This window comes from Gobio gobio, assembly GCF_949357685.1.
Source record: "Gobio gobio genome assembly, chromosome: 15".
Lineage (NCBI taxonomy): Eukaryota > Metazoa > Chordata > Actinopteri > Cypriniformes > Gobionidae > Gobio > Gobio gobio.
In genome coordinates, this window is record NC_137108.1 from 44,818,836 (window position 1) to 44,842,213 (window position 23,378).

Below are 23,378 nucleotides of genomic sequence, written 5' to 3' on the forward strand. Positions count from 1 at the left end.
GTTTCCTGCTGCCTAGAGTTGCTGAGAAAGATGAGACGTATACAGTGACCCAAGATCTCTGTGGTGGCTCTCTAGCATGTGGAAAGACAAACCGGTTCTTAGAAGGCTCGTCCGTCTAACCAACTCCGAACTGGCGCTAGTACTGGCTCTGAACTAGCAGCTGGTTCATTCTGGTGGAAAAGGGTATCAATCCTGCATAATAATCAAGGAACTTTGCTGCCGTACCAGTAGGCGCAATGATATTACGCAGCGCCTGAAAATAGTCCCCAGCATGCTCTCTGTGCAAGCAGGTTGTCACGTTGGTTATGTTGACGGAAGTTAGCCTATTTTCAGGCGCTGCGTAATATCATCGCGCCGCTGCATTCATGGTACGACAGCAAAGTTCCTTGATTATTACGCAGGAATGAGAGTATAGTTCCTAGCCATATCGGCCTAGAAAAGCACAACTTTTCATTTTCCATTGGTCTTAGTACACGATGTAACAACAGAAGAGTCAAGTTTTAAATAGGAAAAATATCAAAAGTCTTTGGTCATTTTTTTGAGTGAGATGCTAACGGTCTAATCAGATTCAATGATCTATGCTAAGCTATGCTAAAAGTGCTACTGCCAGAGCGGAAGAACGGCTGAATGGCGTTTAACTGTAGGGGAGTAGGAAAATGAGCCTATTGTCAAAAAAAGTGGAGTGCTGCTTTAAATAAATGCTTCTTTTTTTTTTTTACTTTCCTTTCATCAATAAATCCTAGGGGAAAAAAACTCTATGATGGTTTCCACAAAAATATGAAGCAGCACAACTGTTTTCAACATTGATGATAATCAGAAATGTTTCTTGGGCAGCAATTCATGATTTCTGAAGGATCATGTGACACTGAAGACTGGAGTAATGAAGCTGAAAATTCAGTTTTGATCACAGGAATACATTGCTTTTGAAAATATATTGCAATAGAAAACAGTTATTTTACATTGTAATAATATTTCACAATATTGCTATTTTAGCTATATTTTTTATCAAATAAATGCTATGCTAATAACAGAAATGTTCAAAAACAGATCGATCGTTTATTTCTGGTTGTGTTTTATTATTTTCAATGGACTTAATTTAATTTTACTGTAGCTGAAGTCGTCTTCTGAGATGACTTTCTGCTTCAACGCTTCTAGTGTGGAGAACCTCAAGCTGTTGTGGGCGTGACATGACGGCGGACACGTCTAGTGTAGACATGTGTCAGACTTAATGCATGTCTTCACACTCTTGCAGGAGGTTCCAGCTGTCCGAACACCAGCGCCCTACAGGAGGTGCGGAACTGTAATGAGCATCCTTGCATCGTGTATCACTGGCAGACGGGCTCCTGGGGACAGTGCGTGGAGGACACCACCACATCCACCCTCAATACCTCCTCCAGCGCAGACAAATCCACCTGCACCATGGGCGTGCAAACGCGCAAGGTCATCTGCGTAAAAGTCAATGTGGGACAGGTGCCACCCAAAAAGTAAGGTTTTAAAAAGGTTATTTTGTTTTCCCTCTGAATGTTTTCACATGTTTACATGACAATGGATTTGCTGTTGGGTCCAGTATAGTTGGAATTGCACCATCCTTCAACAACTTCCTTTTTGCAAAGTTTTTGTTATAATTGATGGGTTAAGTTTCAGAACACTGAATAGCTGTTGATATGGAAAATGGGCAGTCATACTGTATGTTAATGTTCTCATAATGGCAAAGCATCTCTTTAAGATGGTCAAAAATACATAAGAAATAAAATATTTTAGATGAACATTTTATATACATTATATAGCCAAAAGTATTGGGACACCCCTCCAAATCATTGAATTCAGGTGTTCCAATCACTTCCATGGCCACCTTTCTATCAGAACCAGCATTAACTTCTTGAGCAATTTGAGCTACAGTTGCTCGTCTGTTTGATCAGACCACACGGGCCAGCCTTCGCTCCCCACGTGCATCAATGAGCCTTGGCCGCCCATGACCCTGTCGCCGGTTCACCACTGTTCCTTCCTTGGACCACTTTTGCTAGATACTGACCACTGCAGACCGGGAACACCCCACAATAGCTGCAGTTTTGGAGATGCTCAGACCCGGTCGTCTAGCCATCTAGCCATAGTGAAACTGTTTATTATTCTGCCCATTCAGACCTGTTAAGATAGATAGAACGATAGACAGACAGACAGACAGACAGACAGACAGACAGACAGACAGACAGACAGACAGACAGATAGATAATATATTGTTTTGTTTTTTTATCTTTTGCATTTTGGGTGAAATTTGACCTGGACATATTCATGAGAATATTTTGCCCATTTTATGTTGCAATATTGTAGGGATGAAACGGTATGGAAATTTAACATCACGATTATAGTGACCCAAATTATCACGGTTATCAATATTATCACGGTTTTGTTCAAGTTTTATATTTGAAAATCAACAAACAAACTAAAGCAGCTCTATGCACTTTTTTAAGCAAGATTCTGTGGGATTTTCTTCCTTATAATGGTCGTCGTCAATAGCAACGCATAAATAATAATAATTTCTCGTAAATATAATCTCTAATATTATCTCTGTAAATATATTCTCAAGCTATATTCTCATCAGTGTTCAGCAATGATGCATTTAAATCTAGCATGTTTTGTGTAAGAGCCCAAACAGTATCCTAGAGAAATAATGCATTTCCATATTTCCATATGATTTGACAGTTTATTTTATTAAATATCAAAATGACTGCATCATACCTGACACCTAGATGATCACTTTACAGCCAGTTTTATGACTTTCATTCTCTTCAAATGCTATTAAAGTTTCAAACGTGTATAACGTTACCAATGTTCTGTGTAACTTTAGAGACGGTCCCTAAATTCACCAACTTTATGCCAGTCATATCAGATGCGCTGTGGTTCTGCTGTGTTTGTTTGAAACTATTTTCGCTGCTGAAATAGAACAAAAACAGTCAACCTCTGTATGATGAGTGAATCTCTTGCGTACATCACACACACATCTGCTTTTAGTGTAGATTTCAGCGTGTGAGCGGCGCGCGCTCTGAACAAAATTCCGGATAATCTGAACGCCTCTGATTATGAGACATTGCATTCATAAACTCAATATAAACACGTGTGAGTGGTCATAATGCTCAACGCGATTATAACAGAAGGCTTTTGAGAAGACTATAATAAGTTCAACAGCAGAGTGGCTAGTGTGCAGCCGAAATAACGTTAACTTATACCCGCAAATGGCGGTTGTTAATGTCAAGCCCTGATTATTATCCCTTAAATGTCACCTTAGTCTTGTCTGAACTTGTTCGTTCGCTTCACGTTATTATTTCCCAGACGTAGTTTTGGTATTCAGGTCAAAGTCCACTTGCCTTGCGTTCGTAGTTTTGAAGTGTTTCCCTCTATTACAGCGACTTTATTCTGGCATGTTCTGCAGACAGGGTGACCATCTTCGATTAAGTTTCCCTCAGGACTTTTGTAAAAGCCAAAATATGACAACGCCTCAGATTTGGTCCTTTTAGAAGTCTGAAAAATCTCCCGGCGCTGTCACTGCCTTCTGCCATTTCTTCTCATTCAGAAAACAGCGGTGCGGTGCAACAGACTGACGCTGACTGGACAAGATTTACCGCGAGTTTTAAAATCGTGATAATCACATGCGGTTTTAATGATAATTAAATTTTATACGATATTACTAACCGTCACTAAATTTTACCGTGGTTTATCGTGAAACCGGTAATCGTTTCATCCCTACAATATTGACATCTTTTATTATGGTAAGACCCACAATAAGGTATCATCATTAGTTAACATTAACTAAAATTAACTGCTCGTCTACATCATGTATTAATTATTGTTAATGTTAATTTCAGCATTTACTTATAATATATTATTAAAATCAAAAGTTGCATTTGTTACCATTATTTATTGGACCGTGAACTAACATGAACAAACAATAAACGTAAACGCAAACAACAAAGCTGGATTATACAGTAAAAAACTTATTGCTGATACATACATTAACTAATGTTAACAAATGACTTGTTGTAAAGTGTTACTGTTATTATGATGTAAGCACATATGGAGCAGGTCTTACCTCGAGTTAGTGGTGATGGATAATCGTTCAGAAGAAGATGGGTTGCTTGTGTTTGAGTGGCAGATTGTAATTGCTCTACAGATGTCTGCATGCTCACAAACCCTATCATTCCACTGCAGGCAAACGAGGCTGCGGAAAGCTGAATAAACACGGAGTCACAAACAGGCTAATTAGCACAGTCATTTTCAGACTGCCTAATTTCCTATTGATGATAATAGCAGTAATTAAGAGGGCTTGATTCTTTAATGCAATTTAATCACTTCTAGATGAGGGGCCTCTTGAGGCTTAGCACAAACAAACCCCCTAAAAATACATTATTGATCCACTTAGACAATGTCCTCCTGACAGTCCTTTGTGCAAACAATAGCACTGGGTTTTTGGCAAAGACAAATTGTGGCTTAGCTATTATACAGAATTTTCCACTAGCGTTTCCCCACGTCAAGGAATAGACCGTTGTGTTTAAGTCTAGACTGCATAGTCTGAAAAGTGCAATGTGATGTAGAGTAGATTTCCAGCCATTTTTCGATGTTCAGAATGGGGTAGAAATTGCATTTGTTCTCTATATATGTTAGGGTTAGGCTTCTGTAATGTGATGTATTTTCTAAATTGATTGTATTGTGAAAAATGGGTGTCATATATCAGATTGTAGTCATGTGGTTGGATCTGGAGTAAGAGAGAGTCAGATGTGGAGTTGCTACATTTTGATGAAAGATTATATTTGCTGGAATTGTGTGCAGTTCTAATGAGGAAGTATAGGGTGCGTTCACACTTCGTTCGATTTGCCTGGACCGAACCCAAGTTAAATTGCCCCCCCCCCCCCTGCCCCCGCTGGACTGTGTTCATATTGTATTATTTGGGTCCGAACCGGGGTGCGTTTGCGTCATAAAAGCAGCAGCTGTTTACCCCATTACTTGGTAACAACGGCAAGCGAGAAGGTGGCAAAATGCGTAATGTTGCTCGCCTTACTTTTATATTTTAGTTTTTGAACCATTGGTTTTATTACCAAAGCTTCAGTACGTACTGCTGCAAATGTACTGCAAATATTTTAAAGAACGCTGAAGACGAGCGGAAATTAGATCTACAGCTCTCTGCTTGCAGTATGTCAGTCATGCTCATCAGGAAAATGAGTGAAACACACATTTTTATCAAATCATACATCATTAATAGTGGTACCCGCGATTTAGTACGATTGCATTCACATTAGGGCTGGGTATTGACACCAATTTCACAATTCAATTCGATTTCGTTAAACAAGCTTTCGATTCGATTTCGATTCAATATCGATTATTTTGGATATATATCAGTTACAATATATGGCAAATTTTCTCAATGAAAACAAATCTCTGAACTAATGTTGTAAACTATGGGAGTCAGTTGGTACTACATTAGCCTACTAATATTGAAGGTGAAAATGAACTGATTTGTATACAAACACTTAAATTTACTCAATGATGTTTTTTTATAATAATAAAGTTCTAATATTAACTTTAAAATTACATAATCTTATTTCTACTCCAATTCGTTTTTTGAAATGGTGGCCATCATAAAAAACTTGCCAGATTTATACATAGCCTACATGCATTAAAGAACATTAAAAATGATGATGAATAGCCTATGTAATATGGTGCATATATTTAGCAAAATGCTCCTCTCTAGAGTTAATTTTTCTAGCTGACTAATGAGTTTATGGATACTCGATATGGTTTTTCTGGTAAATGTGACGTTATGACATTGTTTACAAGTTTTGCTGACGTCTTTCTGGGGTTGAAACACTGATTGAGCGATTACATGAGACATGATAAGGATTTTGGTAAGTTGTACTATATCTTTTAACACACTTTCAGATGCTCATTCATGTTTATTTTGCGCTGTAATTGGTATAAGGATGAGAAGAAGATCATGTTCACCCCGCGCTGCTGCTTCTCTTGAGCTGAGCAGCGCTGCGCCAGGGCGATCTCGCGCCACAGCGGCGAAATGGTATTTATGTTTTTGTAATACCTAATAAAATGGACATAATTTCAAATCTGAGACTTTGATTCATATCAAAAGTAACAAAGCACAAAGATTATTATGATTTATTGGATGGGAGGTGCGCTACAATGTCCCATTCATTCATCAACTGAAAACAGGATGACTAATCGATTCTTGGGATTTACAAATCGATATTGTTTTGTAAAAATTAGACTTTTTTTACCCAGCCCTAATTCACATCAGCAGTGAACCGTTCCGAAGTTCACACGAACCCGAACCCCAGACCAACCTTTTTAAGCGGACTCGGGTATGGTTAGCGGGTGAGCACCCGAGTTCGGAAGACCACGTTCACATCATCCAAGCGAACCGAACCCGGGTGCGCACCAAAAGTGCTAGTGTGAAAGCACCCATAATGAAATGTGCAAAACAATCGACTTCATTTAAATGTAGTTGTCAATGCCAAAACATTGTTGTGTCTGTGGCTTTATAGGCATTTGATGTGACCCATAACCAAATCAAAATTCACATCCTCACACAGACCTGCATTTCATTTTGAATATCTCAGCTTGTCTAGACTCATTTTGTGCCCAGGTCTGGGGCAGGAAGAGCTTATGCAGCTTTTCCTTGCCTGAGCCACTTTGTGCCACTCACAACGTCAGACTGAGAGAAATCTCACAATCACACAGACAGCGATGCTAAAGCTCAGGCCCGAACCTCGCAGAAACTGACAACTGCTGCTACAGTTCAAGTTTCATCTCTTGCTCTGACAGTGTTAGTTGTTTTTTGGCTTTTTTATGAAGACCGAATCATGAAGAGTTAGCTGGAAACAAACACTGTGTCACTACTGAGAGGGTACAAGGAGGAGGAGACTTCATAACACTCAATTATTTGTGCATAGTTTAGCTTTCACACACTATTTTAGACTTGATATTTTCGCAGCAGCCAGATGAGATGTTGCATGTTTATCAAAGCACATTTAATTTGGACTCGTGAAGCCCGGCAATGAGCCAGTGATGTTATTGTTGAAACCAGGGCTTGATATTAACACCTTCCAAATGTATTTCAGCAGCGGCGTGTAACACAGTCACTCCTACTAGCCACTTTGGCGGGTAGACTTTTATATTTAATAGATACATTTTTTTAATTGTAGTCTTTTAAAAAGGCATCTGAAATAATAAACTCAAAAATATATATTTTCCGATAGATAATTTTCCAGTATTCATTTTCCACAGAATAGATACACGATACCAGCTGCTCTTTGTCTCTCTCTAATCTCTCAAACAGCGAGTTACACACAAACCCGCCTCCCTTGTTTCATTTGCTCCAGATGAATGTTGTTGGTGTTACAGGGCTTGAATTTCAGTGTAGGATTGCGCATAATTTTACCCCTTCCTGCGGATTTAGTCCTCACAGACACCCAAAGTGCACGCACATAAAGCTGCCTCTCAGTAGTAAATTTAGTTATTTTTTGCTGCTTATTGCGCTTAAACAGTAGCCTGGATGCCAGCCAAACTTAGCCCCGTCCACAACATTTGAGGTCGGGCAGTTTGGTCTGGACTTGATCCGTTGTGGAGCAACTATGCCCGAACAGAAGCTGTTCGGACCAATGAAATTGTCAGGGCGGGCTTGGAAAAACATCCCGCGGGAAACACTTTGTGCAGTTGAGTTCTATTTACATTTGAAAACTAACGTTATGCGTCGCTCCGTTGCTCTGATTGGTTGTAGGTCTATCCAAATGAGGTCTTTGTAGGTTCAGTTGAAACACGCCCCATAATCACAGCCCAACGGAGCAGTATCAGACTCATATTCTGACTAGAATATGACAACGTCAGGCTACTTAAACAGTGAAATACACACAAAATAATGTCAAATTGCTGGTCTGTTCTGTTTTAAGTGAATGTAAGCAGTTAAAAAAGAAAACACATATGTAACAAGTGACAGCAGCCTAATATACCTTCTGCCAAATTATGAGATAATATTAAAAATATCTACACTATATTGCCAAAAGTATTGGGACATACTAGGCATGCAGACGCTTCTACAAACATTTGTGAAAGAATGGGTCGCTCTCAGGAGCTCAGTGAATTCAAGTGTGGTACCGTGATTGGTTGCCACCTGTGCAATAAGTCCATTCGTGAAATTTCCTCACTGATCAATATTCCACAGTCAACTGTTAGTGGTGTTATAACAATGTGGAAGCAATTGGAAACAACAGCAACTAGGCCACATAAAATCACAGCACTGGGTCAGCGAATGCTGAGGTGTACAGTGTGCAGAAGTCGCCAACTTTCTGCAGAGTCAATAGCTACGGTCCTCCAAACTTTGTGTGGCCTTTAGATTAGCTCAAGAACAGTGTGTAGAGAGCTTCATGGAATGGGTTTCCATGGCTGAGCAGCTCATCCAAGCCTTACATCACCAAGTGCAATGCAAAGCGTCGGATGCAGTGGTGTAAAGCACGCCGCCACTGGACTCTAGAACAGTGGAGATGTGTTCTCTGGAGTGACTAATCTCGCTTCTCTGTCTGGAAATCTGATGGACGAGTCTGGGTTTGTCGGTTGCCAGGAGAACAGTACTTGCCTGACTGTATTGTGCCAAGTGTAAAGTTTAGAAGAGGGGGGATTATGATGTGGGGTTGTTTTTCAGGGCTTGGGATATCTTTGGGATGTATTAGAGCGGCGACTGCGAGCCAGGCCTTCTCATCCAATATCAGTGCCTGACCTCACAAATGCACTTTAATGGTCAAAAATTCCTATAACTACACTTCTAAATTGAAGCTGTTATAGCTGCAAAGGGTGGGCCAACTCCATATTAAACCCTACGGATTAAGAATGGGATGTCATTAAAGTTCATGTGCATGTAAAGGCAGGCGTTCCAAAACTTTTGGCGATATAATGTATATGGCCGTTTTTCCCCATGGTATCGACATCAAAATTGCATAACTAATCAGAAACAATAGTAACAAACAAGCTAAGGCAAACCAGAATAGGGAACTGAATGAAAAGAAATGTTAATACTAACACTCGAATGAGCAAATGTATTAACTGGATCCGCTTGAAAAAATAATGTAATTTGAGCTGAAGATGCTACATTAATTATCTTTGCCGTCAAAATTGCTGATTTGGCAAAACGTTTAAAATATTTAGTTTATTTCCCCATTTAAGTTGAAGACGTTGTGCTTGCATGACTTGTTTCCGGATGTTTTATTCTGCCCACACTTCTTGTGAGGTCAAAAATGCAGTACTTTAAAGGAATATCCTATTAGAAGTGATTAACAGTGCGCAAACAGTATTATAATAGTTTCTCCAGAATCTCTAATGAGCTACTTCAGTGAAACCTTCGAGGAAATGTGATCCCTCACTTCAGGCTGTTTATGACAGTTAATCCTAATTGAAAAATAATGACAACTTAGTGAGGGCAAGAAACGATGCATTTGTTTTTCCTCACGGTTAAATGTATGAACTGTTTTTTTTGTTTTTTTAACGATGCTATTGAAACATTACCAAGCCCTATTCCAGTTTAATCCTTTCTGTTTGCAAAAAAAAAAAAAAGTTCGCAACAATTTAGATTCATTTTTAGTAAGCCATTTCCACATATGATATTGCAGTTTAACCATTTGCACTCTTAACCAGTTGAAGCAGATAAGAATGGCCATTTTAGCCATTAAAATAGTTTAGCATGAGCATTGCCTGTCTTGAAATGTTTCTAATGCTGTGATAGAAATTACCCAATCTCCAGGAGAGCCCTGCACACCCAAACCGGATTTGTTTCCCTGGCAGGATTTACCGCTTCTGCTATTGGTATTACGAATAAATCGGCCTCATATATCTGTTGCATTATTATACTGTGGCAGCTTTGAAACCCTCATGAAACATGGAGCACATGGCGACTCTCTTCACAGTGGAGGATTTGATCAAAGATCAGATTACTGAATGCCCCTCCGGTGGACTGTTGCATCCCTGTTTATCTTTATCCAGGGGAATTCGACCAAGCTGGAGCAGTGCTTAAAATACAGAAGCAGATTAAAACTAACCCCTGATCTTAAATTGAGGAGCTGTAACAGTGATAAAAGAAGAGTATTACCCAGTGACTGACTACTGTAACAGAATGCGAGGCCTTATCTGCCTCGTCTGGCTGGTACATAATGCAACCGAGGAGCAGGGAAAATACCATTGGAAAGAAAGAAGCATTGTTGTGCTACAGATGCTGCTGAGCCTTGCTCAAAAAGGATTCTGATGTAATCCATTGTACGGAGTAAGGCTGGGCAATATACTGTATGCTGGGAAATATCATTTATGTAAAGAGATATGGTAAATTACCTACCAACAAGCAGTTTTTAATATGGATATTTTTCTTACACAAACCCATCGATTCACTTTAGAAGGCATTTATTAACCCCCTGGAGCTGTAGGGATTACTTTTATGATGGATGGCTGCACTTTCTTGGGCTTCAGATTTTGGGCTCCCATTCACTGCCATTATAAAGCTTGGATTAGCCAGAACATTTTCTAATGTAACTCTGATTGTATTCGCCTTAAGGAAGAATGTCATATAATGGCTTGAAGGTGAGTAAATCATGGGGTAATTTTCATTTTTGGGTGAACTATCCCTTTAATACATGAATAAATGCCATGTGGAGACTAAATTTGAGTTTTAAATTGATTCCATTTGAACTGATACAAATAATTACCCAAGCTTCCAGTTTTGTGAATTGCAGTTTGTTTTGTGAACCAGTCAATGTAGTGCAGCTTTATAAAGACGTTGTTATTGAAGGATGGAGCTGTTAAAACTAAATTGGACTTCCAGCTTGTGTGAAACCCAGCGCTGTTACTCATTTCGCATGCAAAGACTGTGTGCTCTCAAAAATCTTACCGGCACAGCACAGCAGTATAAATGGCCTGCTTCATTTGAAGGGTCAGACTCAGAGAGAGCGGAAAATGCTGATAAAGCCTTGACTAAAACGGTCAATGATACTCAGAGGAAAAATAAAATGCCACAAAAGTGCAGAAAACATCCCGTAAAAGGCTTCTATTTTTTGCCGTAGACAGGGAAATGTAAAGTGAAAGTGTTTGAATCCATGTGTGTGCAGGGGACCTGCATTAGTTGATATATAAATATCAGCCTGATATATCAATCTTATTTAGACGGTTGGGTCTTTGTTGAAAGTGCTCTTCATCCACCTGTTTCTTTGATCAGATAACATGTCCGTCTCATTTTCTTGCACTGAGTGTAATAAATCAGTTTGTCTGATTGTTGTCCTAGATGTCCTGAAGCCCCACGGCCAGAGTCAGTGCGACCCTGTCTGCTGCCCTGTAAGAGAGACTGTATAGTGACACCCTTCAGTGAATGGACAGAGTGTCCCACATCCTGTGAAGGAGGTACTCCATCTATCTATCCATCCATCCATCATTCTGTCTGTCTATATACCTATATATTTGTTGTTCCATCCATCCATGGTTCTGTCTATCTATCTGTCTATATATCTATATATTTGTTGTTCCATCCTTTCCACCTATCCATCCATCCATCCATCATTCTGTCTATCTATCTGTCTATATACCTATATATTTGTTGTTCCATCTTTCCACTTATCTATCCATCCATCCACCGTTCTGTCTGTCTATCTATTTTTCTATACATCTATATATTTGTTGTTCCATCCTTCCACCTATCCATCCATCCATCATTCTCTCTGTCTGTTTATCTATCTATCTGTCTATATATCTATATATTTGTTGTTCCATCCTTCCACCTATCCATCCATCCATCATTCTCTCTCTGTCTATCCATCTGTCTATATACCTATATATTTGTTGTTCCATCCTTCCACTTATCTATCCATCCATCCATCCATCCATCCATCCATTGTTCTATTTGTCTATCTATCTGTCTATATATCTATATATTTGTTGTTCCATCCTTCCACCTATCCATCAATCCATCCATCCATCCATCCATCATTCTGTCTATCTATCTGTCTATATACAGTATCTATATATTTGTTGTTCCATCCTTCCACCTATCCATCCATCGTTCTGTCTGTCTATCTATCTGTCTATATATCTATATATTTGTTGTTCCATCCTTCCATCTATCCATCCATCTATCCATCCATCTATCCATCCATCCATCGTTCTGTCTATCTATCTTTCTATATATCTATATATTTATTGTTCCATCCTTCCACCTATCCATCCATCCACTGTTCTGTCTGTTTATCTATCTGTCTATATATCTATATTTGTTGTTCCATCCATCCATCAATCCATCATTCTGTCTGTCTGTCTGTCTATCTATCTCTCTATATATCTATATATTTGTTGTTCCATCCTCCCACCTATCTATCCATCCATCCATCCATCCATCCATCCATCCATCCATCCATCCATCCATCCATCCATCATTCTGTCTGTCTATCTATCTGTCTATATATCTATATATTTGTTGTTCCATCCTTCCACCTATCCATCCATCCATCCATCATTCTGTCTGTCTGTCTGTCTGTCTATCTGTCTGTCTATATATTTGTTGTTCCATCCTTCCACCTACCTATCTATCTATCTATATCTATCTATCTATCTGTCTGTCTGTCTGTCTATTTATCTATCTGTCTATTTATCTATCGTTCTATCTATCTTAACAGGTCTGAATGGGCAGAATAATAAACAGTTTCACTATCGAGTGGTCATCCAGATGCCAGCTAATGGAGGTCAGGAGTGTCCGGACGTCCTTTATGAAGAGAAAGATTGTGCAACTCCATCCGTCTGTCCGGGTTACAGGTACCCCTTTACTTGTGGTGTGCGGTGGTGTTTTAAAATGAGGAGGCAAAATCCTCACTTTTTAAATTATATATATATATATATATATATATATGTATATGTATATATGTATTAGGGATGCCACAATTCTCAATTTAATATTGAACCGTTCAGTACAGCATTCACGGTTCAATACGCGCTTGTGAATTGCGTTTTTTTCGGTTTTGCATTTAATTAATTATTTTTCTACAAATTCTATAATTTGCCTCCATCCCAATACTGAACAACGCGACATACATACACAACACACGTTAGTGGTAGAGTTATACTCACGGAACACTAGAGTTATTGACAATCAAAGTTCATTATATCATGCGCATTTCAGAGCGCGCGCACTAAAAGCCTGTCAAACATGTGAATACTGGACTAAGTAGTCGTCTTACTGCGCTAATACTGTCAAATACACACAAGGTTAACATAAACACAGTCGGTTATGTCTAAAGTGAAAGTAAAATCGCAATCGTGTCTGTATATTAGATGTGTAGAGGATTTAAACTGACAGCAGCAGTGATCACGCGGTCCTTAAAGGGACAGTTCACCTATAAAATTATGTAATTATTTACTCACTCTAATATTGTTCCAAACCTGTATTAATTTCTCGATGAAAGAATTTATTTTTGAATAAACTATCCCTTTAATGTTAATACAACAACAAAAGACAAAGAGAAAATCACTCACTGCTCTTGACTGAAAAACTAATACAGTAGCTTTAATAAGAATCAGTGTATATTTTATAGTGAAGTCTATGTAGTGTTTTATTTTTACATTCACTCATTCAATTTCATACTTAAATGCTGCTGTACAGCTCTGAGCTGCCAGTATAAATCTTTATATATATTTATTTTATATTATACAAAACACTAGGAATGTGTACAAGGTTTTTTTTAAAGTAAAGTTTTAAGTTTAAGTAAGGTTTTTCAATTCTTTTAAGTAAAATAAAGAAAGAGTATTGCAATAAAAAAATAGTCTTTTTTCTCCTTAACCTCTTGCTGTTCCTGTCGCCTAAGAATAGAATAACAAAAGATTTATGTGACAAGCCATCAGAACCGAACCGAACCGAAAACCGTGGGTAAAAACCGAGGTATGTATTGAACCGTGGACTAACTGTATTGTTGCATCCCTAATATATATATAAAATGTAAATGTATGTCCTCATTACGCTTAATTGTTTTGCGGTTAAATAAACTACATAAAAAAGAGAGACCAAATACATTCAATTTTGTATTTTTACACTATGTGAAGTTCTATTCATTAAAACCAAGTATACATTTAAACAAGTTAGTGTTTTATGCATTTTTACATTTATTCCAAATTAATAAATAAAAGCTGGTAACAATTTAAACAAATTTAATTTGTTAACTAATGTTCAGCTTTTCTATTTAATAGTCAACTTATTTTCAGCAGTCAACTAGCTTGTACACACTGGTCACAGACACGAAGATGTACCTTTCACCAAGCTGATTGCTCACAAAAAAAACACTGTCATGTTTCCAGGCCATTTCAAAGTTTGATTTTGACGTGACATAAAGCAGTGATATCTAAGTGGCTGAGTTGTTTACTTACTTAATTAGTCTTCCCATCAACACCACCCTCATCTTCATATGGGCCGATACCAGAACGCGCATGAAAACAAGATGCAGGATTTATCGCACAAACCAATCATATCCAATCATAACGGATCAAATCCAGTCATAGCGCGATGGAACTATTGCCGCCTCCTCAACTGACTTTTCCCCATTCATTTCTATTACCCACACAAAACTCAGCGCACGTTTTAGGGTGTCAGTATTAAAGGAACACTCCACTATTTTTGAAAATAGGCTCTCCCCTATATTTTCCAACTCCCCTAGAGTTAAACAGTTGAGCATCTCCCTCAAAAAAATTACCAAAGAGTTTCGATATTTTTCCTATTTAAAACTTGACTCTTCTGCCAACATAACCAACATGACAACCCGCACATGGGAGCGTCCCTTGACGTTGGAAGCTTTCAGGCGCTGTGTAATATAATTGCGCCGCTGCACTCATGATACGGCAGCAAAGTTCCTTGATTATTACACAGGAATGAGAATTTAGTTCCTAGACATATCGGCCTAGAAAATCACAACTTTTCATTTTCCGTCGGTCTTAGTACACGATGTAACTACAGAGGACTCAAGTTTTAAATGGGAAAAATACCAAAACTCTTTGGTCATTTTTTTGAGTGAGATGCTAATGATCTAATCAGATTCAATGATCTATGCTAAGTAGGGATGCAACGATGCGTCGACGTGCGTGAAATGCGTCGACGCGTCGGCGGCACATTATTTACGTTCTAGAATGGAACAGAAGATCTAGAATAATGGCAGCTTCTGCTCCCGGGCATAGTGAAAATGATCATTTATCATATAAAGCCAGACCGCGACATTCAAAAGTGTGGGAGTACTTTAAACAGAAGCCGAATAAAACTGTGCTTTGTTCGCTCTGTAACGCCGGTTTCACACTGAGCAGAGCAGAAGCTGTGCGCGTGGAGAGCGGGAGCTTTCCCACTGCAGTCAGTGTTGCCAAGTCCGCTTTTTTTCCCACGGAATTGGGCTACTTCTACACTGTTGCCGCAGGCTGTGTCTCATGTCCGCGGGTTGAAGCAAAAAAACACACATATTTAACCCCCCGAACGCGATGTTTACCAGAGAACCTCCCCGAAACGCGATTGGGCTTGTTTTGGGCTAGTTTTGAGTAACAAATGGGTGGGTTTTGTTGTGTAAACCTGGCAACCCTGCTGCCAGTGTTCTCTCGCGCAGCTGAACGCGCCACGCGTGTATTGCAACAGACGGTCACATTTTCCGGGGTTCTTCTCCGACCCCTGTACGTCTCGTGCTTTTATTTATTATGGGCTGCATATATCTCCTGTTAATGCGACCCGGTTCCCCTCTGTCCCAAACACATATGCATAATAACATGCTGTATATAGGTAGTTTGCATGATTAAAGTAACATTAAAGTTAAGATATGCCTCTAGCTTTAATCATTTAAATATGTCTTTGAAGTTTGGGCAAAAACTTCTGGCAGCTTTAGTCGTTGTTTATGCACATGTATCTTCAAAATAGACGACTAGTTATACATTAAAACTATGCTGAAAGCTCCTGTATGTGAACCTTTTGCAGATAAATACAAGTGCATTTTCGTTTACTATTGACACAAATCAATAAGTAAATCATACTCAACTACTAGCCTATAGTAAACAACTTTTCCTAATTAGGCCTACTCTGTATACATTTTATGATGAATAGTATCATTATATATTATGTTTAAAAAGCTTCTTGTGTTCATATATTTCATTATAAAATGGCATACTATGTACACTACCCTTCCTGAAATATAATTAATATTGTCATCATTCATTGATTTCATGTTAAAATAATATACAAATTCACTACCCTCTTTGAAATACAATAATCAGTAAAAAAAGAATAATAAGACTAATCTGGAAAAATAATCGTTAGATTAGTCGACTAATCGGAAAAATAATCGTTAGATTAGTTGACAGAAAAAATAATCGTAGTTGCAGCTCTAATGCTAAGCTATGCTAAAAGTGCTACCGCCAGACCCGGAGATCGGTAGCCTGACAAGCCAGACCCACATCAAGATGTTGGGTCTGGAAACTCACCATTGACAGGGCTCAATCCGAGGGGCGGGATAAACGGTTTCTTTCAAATTACCTCTGCATGCAATTGGATAGCGCTACAACCAATCAGAGCGAAGAAGAAGGTGAAGCCGAGCTAACGTTAGTTGATAGACTTTCGCCGTATCCGGTAGGCAAAACTTTGAACATATCTTCTTTTCTTAAGAATGACTTCAGTGCCGTTTTTTTTGTTATTTTCTCAAAGAAGTCTTCCAGAGTCGCGGCCAAAGCCGATTCAAAAGACAGCTGTTTGTCAGCTTCTTTGTTTACGAGTAGCATGCAGAACCTCCGAAACTCTGCCGAGACGTGCCGTCATTATGTTAAGCCCGCCCACCGACTCTACACACGCTGTGATTGGCCTGACCAGAGTTCGTTTTTTCCAGCTCTCAGGTCTACGGAGAGTTGCTAGACTACACTCGCGGCAAAATAAATGTTCTGCCGCTAGGGTGCTTCTTTCTAGGCTTGAAGATCGGCTGAATGGGTTCGAAAATGGTAAAACTCAACCGTTTAACTCTAGGGGAGTTGGAAAATGAGCCTATTTTCAAAAATAGTGGCGCGTTCCTTTAAGTCAGTGGGGAGAAAGGAGGCGTGTCTCCCTCTGTAACTTCGCCTGCGGGTGTCGCTCTTGGACACTGTTACTTTATAAAAACGAGTGACCTTTACACTGTTTAATGTCACATTTTGTAATATTTTTGTTATATAGATTAATTTCTCATCCAGTTTTTTTTTTTTGAGGAGACACTGCCTCCCTTGCCTACTCGGAGGAAACGCCCCTGCCCTTTACCCGCAAGCACTGCCTCTACACTTATCAGTTATTCTGAGCTCTATTTCACATTTATTGTTGACATTCAGGATAGATTTTTGCTCAAATTGACCTTCTTCAATAAACGAAGATATGTACACCTAAAAAAATAGTCTAGCCAAAAAATAAAGATTGTGTCATCATTTATTCGACGACTTGTCATTCAAAACCTGTATGCAGGTCTTTTTCCCAAAACAAAAATGGATAATTCTGATGAAAAGAAGTCAAGTAAAACTGATATCAGATTGTGGCCAGCTTAATTCAAATGAGTTCAAAGGCAGTGGGGTTTGCTGATATTTTCTCAAGTTAAGTCAGCTAATTAGGATTGACAGTGCGCTAACTGATCAACCTCTGCTGATAATTATAATGATGTCACTTTGAATTTGCAGGTGGAAAACGCATAAGTGGCGTAAATGTCAGCTGGTCCCATGGAGCATCCGCAGAGACAGTAAAGGAGCTCAGGAGAACTGTGGAGCTGGAGTCCAAACTAGAGGTACGTCACCTGTCACGTTCAACATTACCCTCCTGACCTCTGACCTTTCACCTAACTTCCCTCTGATGCACTCACACGGGCACATTCACCAAACGGTGTTTGGCACACTGCACAACAACCTGTGTCTTATTCACTAAATGCCCACAATTGAGAATTGCAGCATGCAAATTGTGTTCAGCGCAGATTTTGTGCATATTTGCATAATCCTTTAATCAGATGATAAAGCAACTCAGACAGCGTGTGCGAATTCCCCCATTGTGTCCAGATACTGTTTCTGTAGCTGTGAAATCTTCTGCAATAACCATCATTTTGGTACATTATCTGATCTAAGATCTTCTCTTGAATCTGTGAATTTTTATTGCTTTCTTTCAGAATGGGAAAGAATGTAGAATTTGCATTTGACTTTATTCCTCAGAGATTGTTTTTGCTTATTATTTGCAGTTTTCTAGTTGAAGTCAGCAAAGTATTTTCATAATCGTTTTGTCCACAGTTGTTTTAGGTTCTTTTCATGCTTTTTTGTTACCTATTTTCTTTTCTTTTTCCGACTCTTTTAGACATTCCTATCATTCATAAGGCAGTGGAAGACTTTATTATGAATTATACTGGTATAGATATTGGTCTGGCAAAGGCTTCCATCACACTAGACTTCACATTTGCCCTTCAGTGCATGTCAGGAGCAGAAGCAATCCTTCAAACTCTTGATCTGATTGCTCTCGACAGTACGGAAGGCCGTCTTTGTGTTGCCGTCATCACTCTATTGAACTCTGTAGTGGCCAAAGTTTGACCTAATGGTTCCTGTTTACTCATCCTCACGTCACTTCCAACGTGACTGTGCGTCTTAATAGATCACACAGCCTCACCAGAATGACAACAGCGTAACAGGCCTGTCTTTACAGATGTAGTACTATCTGAACTGCTCATGTTGGACTCATTGTAGCTGTTTATTTATAGATTAACTTTACGGTGATCTTAATGGTGGGGCATATATTTATATGGAACATATCATTATTGGGTTCTAGCCTTTTATTATTATATTATTTATTAATGTATTGTATTTAAATATATATATTTAAATATTTTAATGTGTCATTTTTTTTATTTAAAAAATAAGCTTTCTTTTCAAGCTGATAATTTCAGTGCTTTTTTAATCTTTTTCTTTTAATTTACACTCTATATAATGTTTAACATGCTTACATTCATTTAACATATAGTTTAAACATTAGCTAAGATTATTATTTATCAGTATTGTCCAAAATATCTATCATGTGTTTAATGTATTTTTTATTTTCAAGAATTTTAATTATCAGGTTTACAGTCGAATAAACCTGGGGGGGGATTGCAATTTTTACACCTAGGAAAAAAAGTCAATTTCTATAGTGAATATGAATGGTTTTTAATTATGTTCCACTGTATAATATTTCAGATATCGTCCTATTTGACACCCCACTCGAAAATCTCTAGAATTTAGTTCATTTTAAATCATCTATTGTAAATTATGAAATATGTATTATATACATAATACATAGTATATACATTTATTATATATAATAATGTTTTTTTAGTTATGCTCAGATTTTTCCGATATTGCTATACACAATGGCCCTTTCATAAACCCGGCGCAATGTGACGCCAGGTGCGACGCAAGTGTTTTTTGCTAGTTTCACCCCAATGCAGTTATCATTTTCACGTCCAGCGCCACGTTGTTTAAATAGCAAATGCATTCGCACCCATCTGTTCGCCCATGGGCGTGCTGGTCTTAAAACGAGGTGTGTTCAGGCGCATTGTTGGCATGTTGGTATTTTGAGGAACTAAAAACGAAGTATTGTGTTATTTAAAGGGTGTGTTAGTAATATGCAATAGGCGTCATTGGACGAGCAGATCTGTTTCCTCGCTAGAGAAGTGTTCAGTTTTTCCACTTGCAAATTCCGCCATATAAATAGCTAATCCGCCGTGGTGCAAGCACTATGGGCTTTTAAAGGGAATGGGAGATGAGAATCTGATTGGTTTATTGTACGTTACGCCCAAAACACACCCATTACTCATTAAGAGACTATGTACAACCCTTATAGACCATGCGTCGGGCGTGCCAACAGTTTTTCCCGTCGTTAAACTAACAAAAGTGGATTCGGACATGCCCTAAGTGCACTTGTGGTGTGCGCTTTAGACAATGCGCTTAGATCGTTAAAATAGGGCCCAATGTCTTATTGGACACTAAAAAGTATAATTACACAAAAAAGCCCCCCGAAAAAATCATAATATTAATTAATAACAAATAGGGAATATAATTGAATTATATAAAAACTACAGAAATATAATGCATAATTTAAACTGGTTTCTGATCAAAGTGAACTGCATGATTCTCTCTCTCTCGCTAGTCTGTTCTATAAATAACCATCCTCTGTTCACCTGCACCTTTTCTCTCAGTGTCTGGTGCTGTGCCACATCCTCTCTGTAATCAGCAGGAGTCTCACCGCTGTGTTTCTGTGTGTGATCTGCAGCTATCTCATGTAGGCAGCTGGATGGTACAGTGGCTGATGTTGTTCAGTGTCTGAAGTTTGCCAGCAGCATGCCTGATATGAGCCAGCCCTGCCAGTTACCGTGCCGAGACGACTGCCAGCTCACCAACTGGTCCAAGTTCTCTCCTTGCAGCTCGGACTGTGTAGGGGTCCGTACACGGAGGAGAGCTCTCATGGGTAATTAGGACATATGCATCATTAACACAGTGGTTTGAACTCAGGAGGTTGCAGGTCCGATCCCTGCAAGGAGTGGGTATTACTGTACCGTTAGTTTCCATGAGCAAAGCACTGAACCAGAGGTAGCATAAATGCTAAATGACTTCTAGCACAAGATTCTAGGGATAATGGGATGATACACCTATCAGGCATAACATTATGAGGTGAAGTGAAAGTTCTGATAGGAAAACTTGGGTCCTGGCATCCATGTGGATGTTACTTTGACATGTACCACCTACCTAAGCATTATTTCAGACCATGTACACCCTTTCATAGAAACATTATTCCCTGGTGGCTGTGGCTCTTTCAGCAGGATAATATGCCCACAAAGCAAAAATGGTTCAGGAATGGTTTGAGGTGCACGAGTTTGAGATGTTGACTTGGCCTCCAAATTCCCCAGATCTCAATCCATTCGATCTGTGGGATGTGCTGAACAAACAAGATCCATGGAGGCCCCACCGCGCAACTTACATGACTTAAAGGATCTGCTGCTAACATCTTGGTGCCAGATACCACGGCACACCTTCAGCGGTCTAGTGGAGTCCACGCCTCGACGGGTCAGGGCTGTTCTGGCAGCAAAAAGAAGTTAACAACACAATATTAGGAAGTTATGCCTGATCGGTGTATATTATACTAATGTGTATGCACTTTGATATACTCCTTATTATCATGGTCCAAAAAATATTTTAATATATTTGTAGGTCTTTTTTTAAAACGATGTGGAGAATATCTGTAAAATGTATTTGAATACATACAAATAAATGTGTGTGTATATATATATATATATATATATATATATATATATATATATATATATATATATATATATATATATATAATATATAATATATAATATATATATATATATTTATATATATATTTATATATATATTTATATATATATATATATATATATATATATATATATATATATATATATATATATATATATATATATATATATATATATATATATATATATATATATATATATATTTATATATATATATATATTTATATATATATATATATATATATATAATAGAATATAATATAATATATCAATTATTAAATTGAAAAATCACAAATATATCATGAATATTAGATATATCACCCAGTTGTTATCTATTAACAGCTCAACATGCTTTTGCTTCATATTATGTCCTTTTGTATGAATTAGTTCAGCCGGTTGTGCAACTGCAAGACAGGCTGGCAGGAGGTTTAGCGTTGACCTCAGTGCTCATGACTCATTCATTAGTGAGCTTAATTAGTGCCGTAATCAACACTTACTTCCTTTGATTACAGGAAAAAGCAAGAAGAAGGATAAGTGCAAGAACAGCCAGATGTACCCGCTGAGCGAGACCCAGTACTGCCCCTGTGACAAATACAACGCTCAGCCAGTGGGCAACTGGTCTGACTGCATCCTGCCCGAGGGTCGTGTGGAAAGCACTCTGGGCATGAAGATACAGGGAGACATTAAGGAGTGCGGGCAGGGCTACAGGTTCCAGGCCATGGTGTGTTACGACCAGGATAACAGGCTCGTGGAGACTTCACGCTGTAACAGTCATGGTAAGAAGTTCATCATGTAAGTCTCACCATGGAGTTGACGTCATTTCAAGCATTAGGACGTAATTATAGTTAAGTAACCTTCCTAGACTGCGCTAAACTAATTTATATTCATTAGTCAAGCCATGGTGTAAACTCCCATCCTGTGAAGAATTGACTCTAAAAGTCCTTGCAGACTAGGCACGTTCTCCCCCTCAGATTTTTGAAATGCACCTTGAAAGATTTCTTTAAAAATGTCTTTGAAAAATGAAACGTTTATTCTAGTTTAAAGCAGGATTACTGTGGGCAAAGAAAATTGGTTTCAAAAAATGGAAAAATCATGCATTCACTTGTAATGATTATTTAATTTAATTTAATTTTGTTTATTTATTTAATTTTTTTATTTTATTTTATTACTAGCCAGTCTTAATATAGCATTTTAGCATTTTTAATTTTTTAGCAATAAAGTGTTTTGTTTTATTTTATTTTATTTTATTTTTAATGGTACATAATGATTAACATAATTTTATTTGTTTATTTTTATAAAGCTGCTTTTAATTAAGTACGACTTAAATTTAGACATAAATGATGTCATGTTTGATGCATGATGAGACATGTTTTTTTTAAATCATAATTTATTGTATACAAAAAAAATTTTACACAATAATTATGTTATAAAATATAACAGTTTAAAGCACGACTTAAGATTAAATTTTTTTCCCCATTTTTATAGATTTTATTCTTTTCCATTTAATTCACCTCCAGGCATAAACATTTTATTTTTTATTCTTTTCCATGGCCATGCAAACCTGATAATTAAAATTAATCTTAAAGATAATTAAAAGAATTGTAATTATCAGGTTTGCATGGCCATGGAAAATAAAAAATAAAAAAAAAAATTGTATGCCTGGAGGTGAATTAAAGGAAAAGAATAAAATCTATAAAAATGGAAAAAAATAAATCTTAAGTCATGCTTTAAACTGTTTTATCTTAAAGCATAATTATTGTGTAAAAAAAAATTTATACAATAATTTATGCTAAAAATAAACATGTCTCATCTTGCATCAAACATGAAATCAATAATGTCTAAATTTAAGTCATACTTACAACAGATGATTTGCTTTATGCTGAAAATCTACTCATCCTCAATTTGTTTGTCAGATCTAAATGGTCTTATTTTGGCTAGTAACAGTCAACTTAGTCATCAATCATGTGGTGTTTCATCCCTATTAATTCATCATTGTCTACAACTTCCTCTCTCTAGTGACCTCTCCTCTCT

The 23,378-nt window shown here is 37.9% G+C and overlaps 1 protein-coding gene across 1 annotated transcript in view; it reads left to right on the top strand.

The window, feature by feature from the left end:
• Window positions 1–23,378, top strand: part of thsd7ab (thrombospondin, type I, domain containing 7Ab) — a 231,566-nt gene that overhangs the window by 160,933 nt on the left and 47,255 nt on the right. The window contains exons 9-14 of the mRNA XM_079837772.1: window positions 1,253–1,484; window positions 11,315–11,430; window positions 12,696–12,831; window positions 17,719–17,822; window positions 20,321–20,515; window positions 21,860–22,123. Coding sequence (XP_079693898.1) covers window positions 1,253–1,484; window positions 11,315–11,430; window positions 12,696–12,831; window positions 17,719–17,822; window positions 20,321–20,515; window positions 21,860–22,123 — 1,047 coding nt within the window. The remainder of the gene's footprint in view (window positions 1–1,252; window positions 1,485–11,314; window positions 11,431–12,695; window positions 12,832–17,718; window positions 17,823–20,320; window positions 20,516–21,859; window positions 22,124–23,378) is intronic.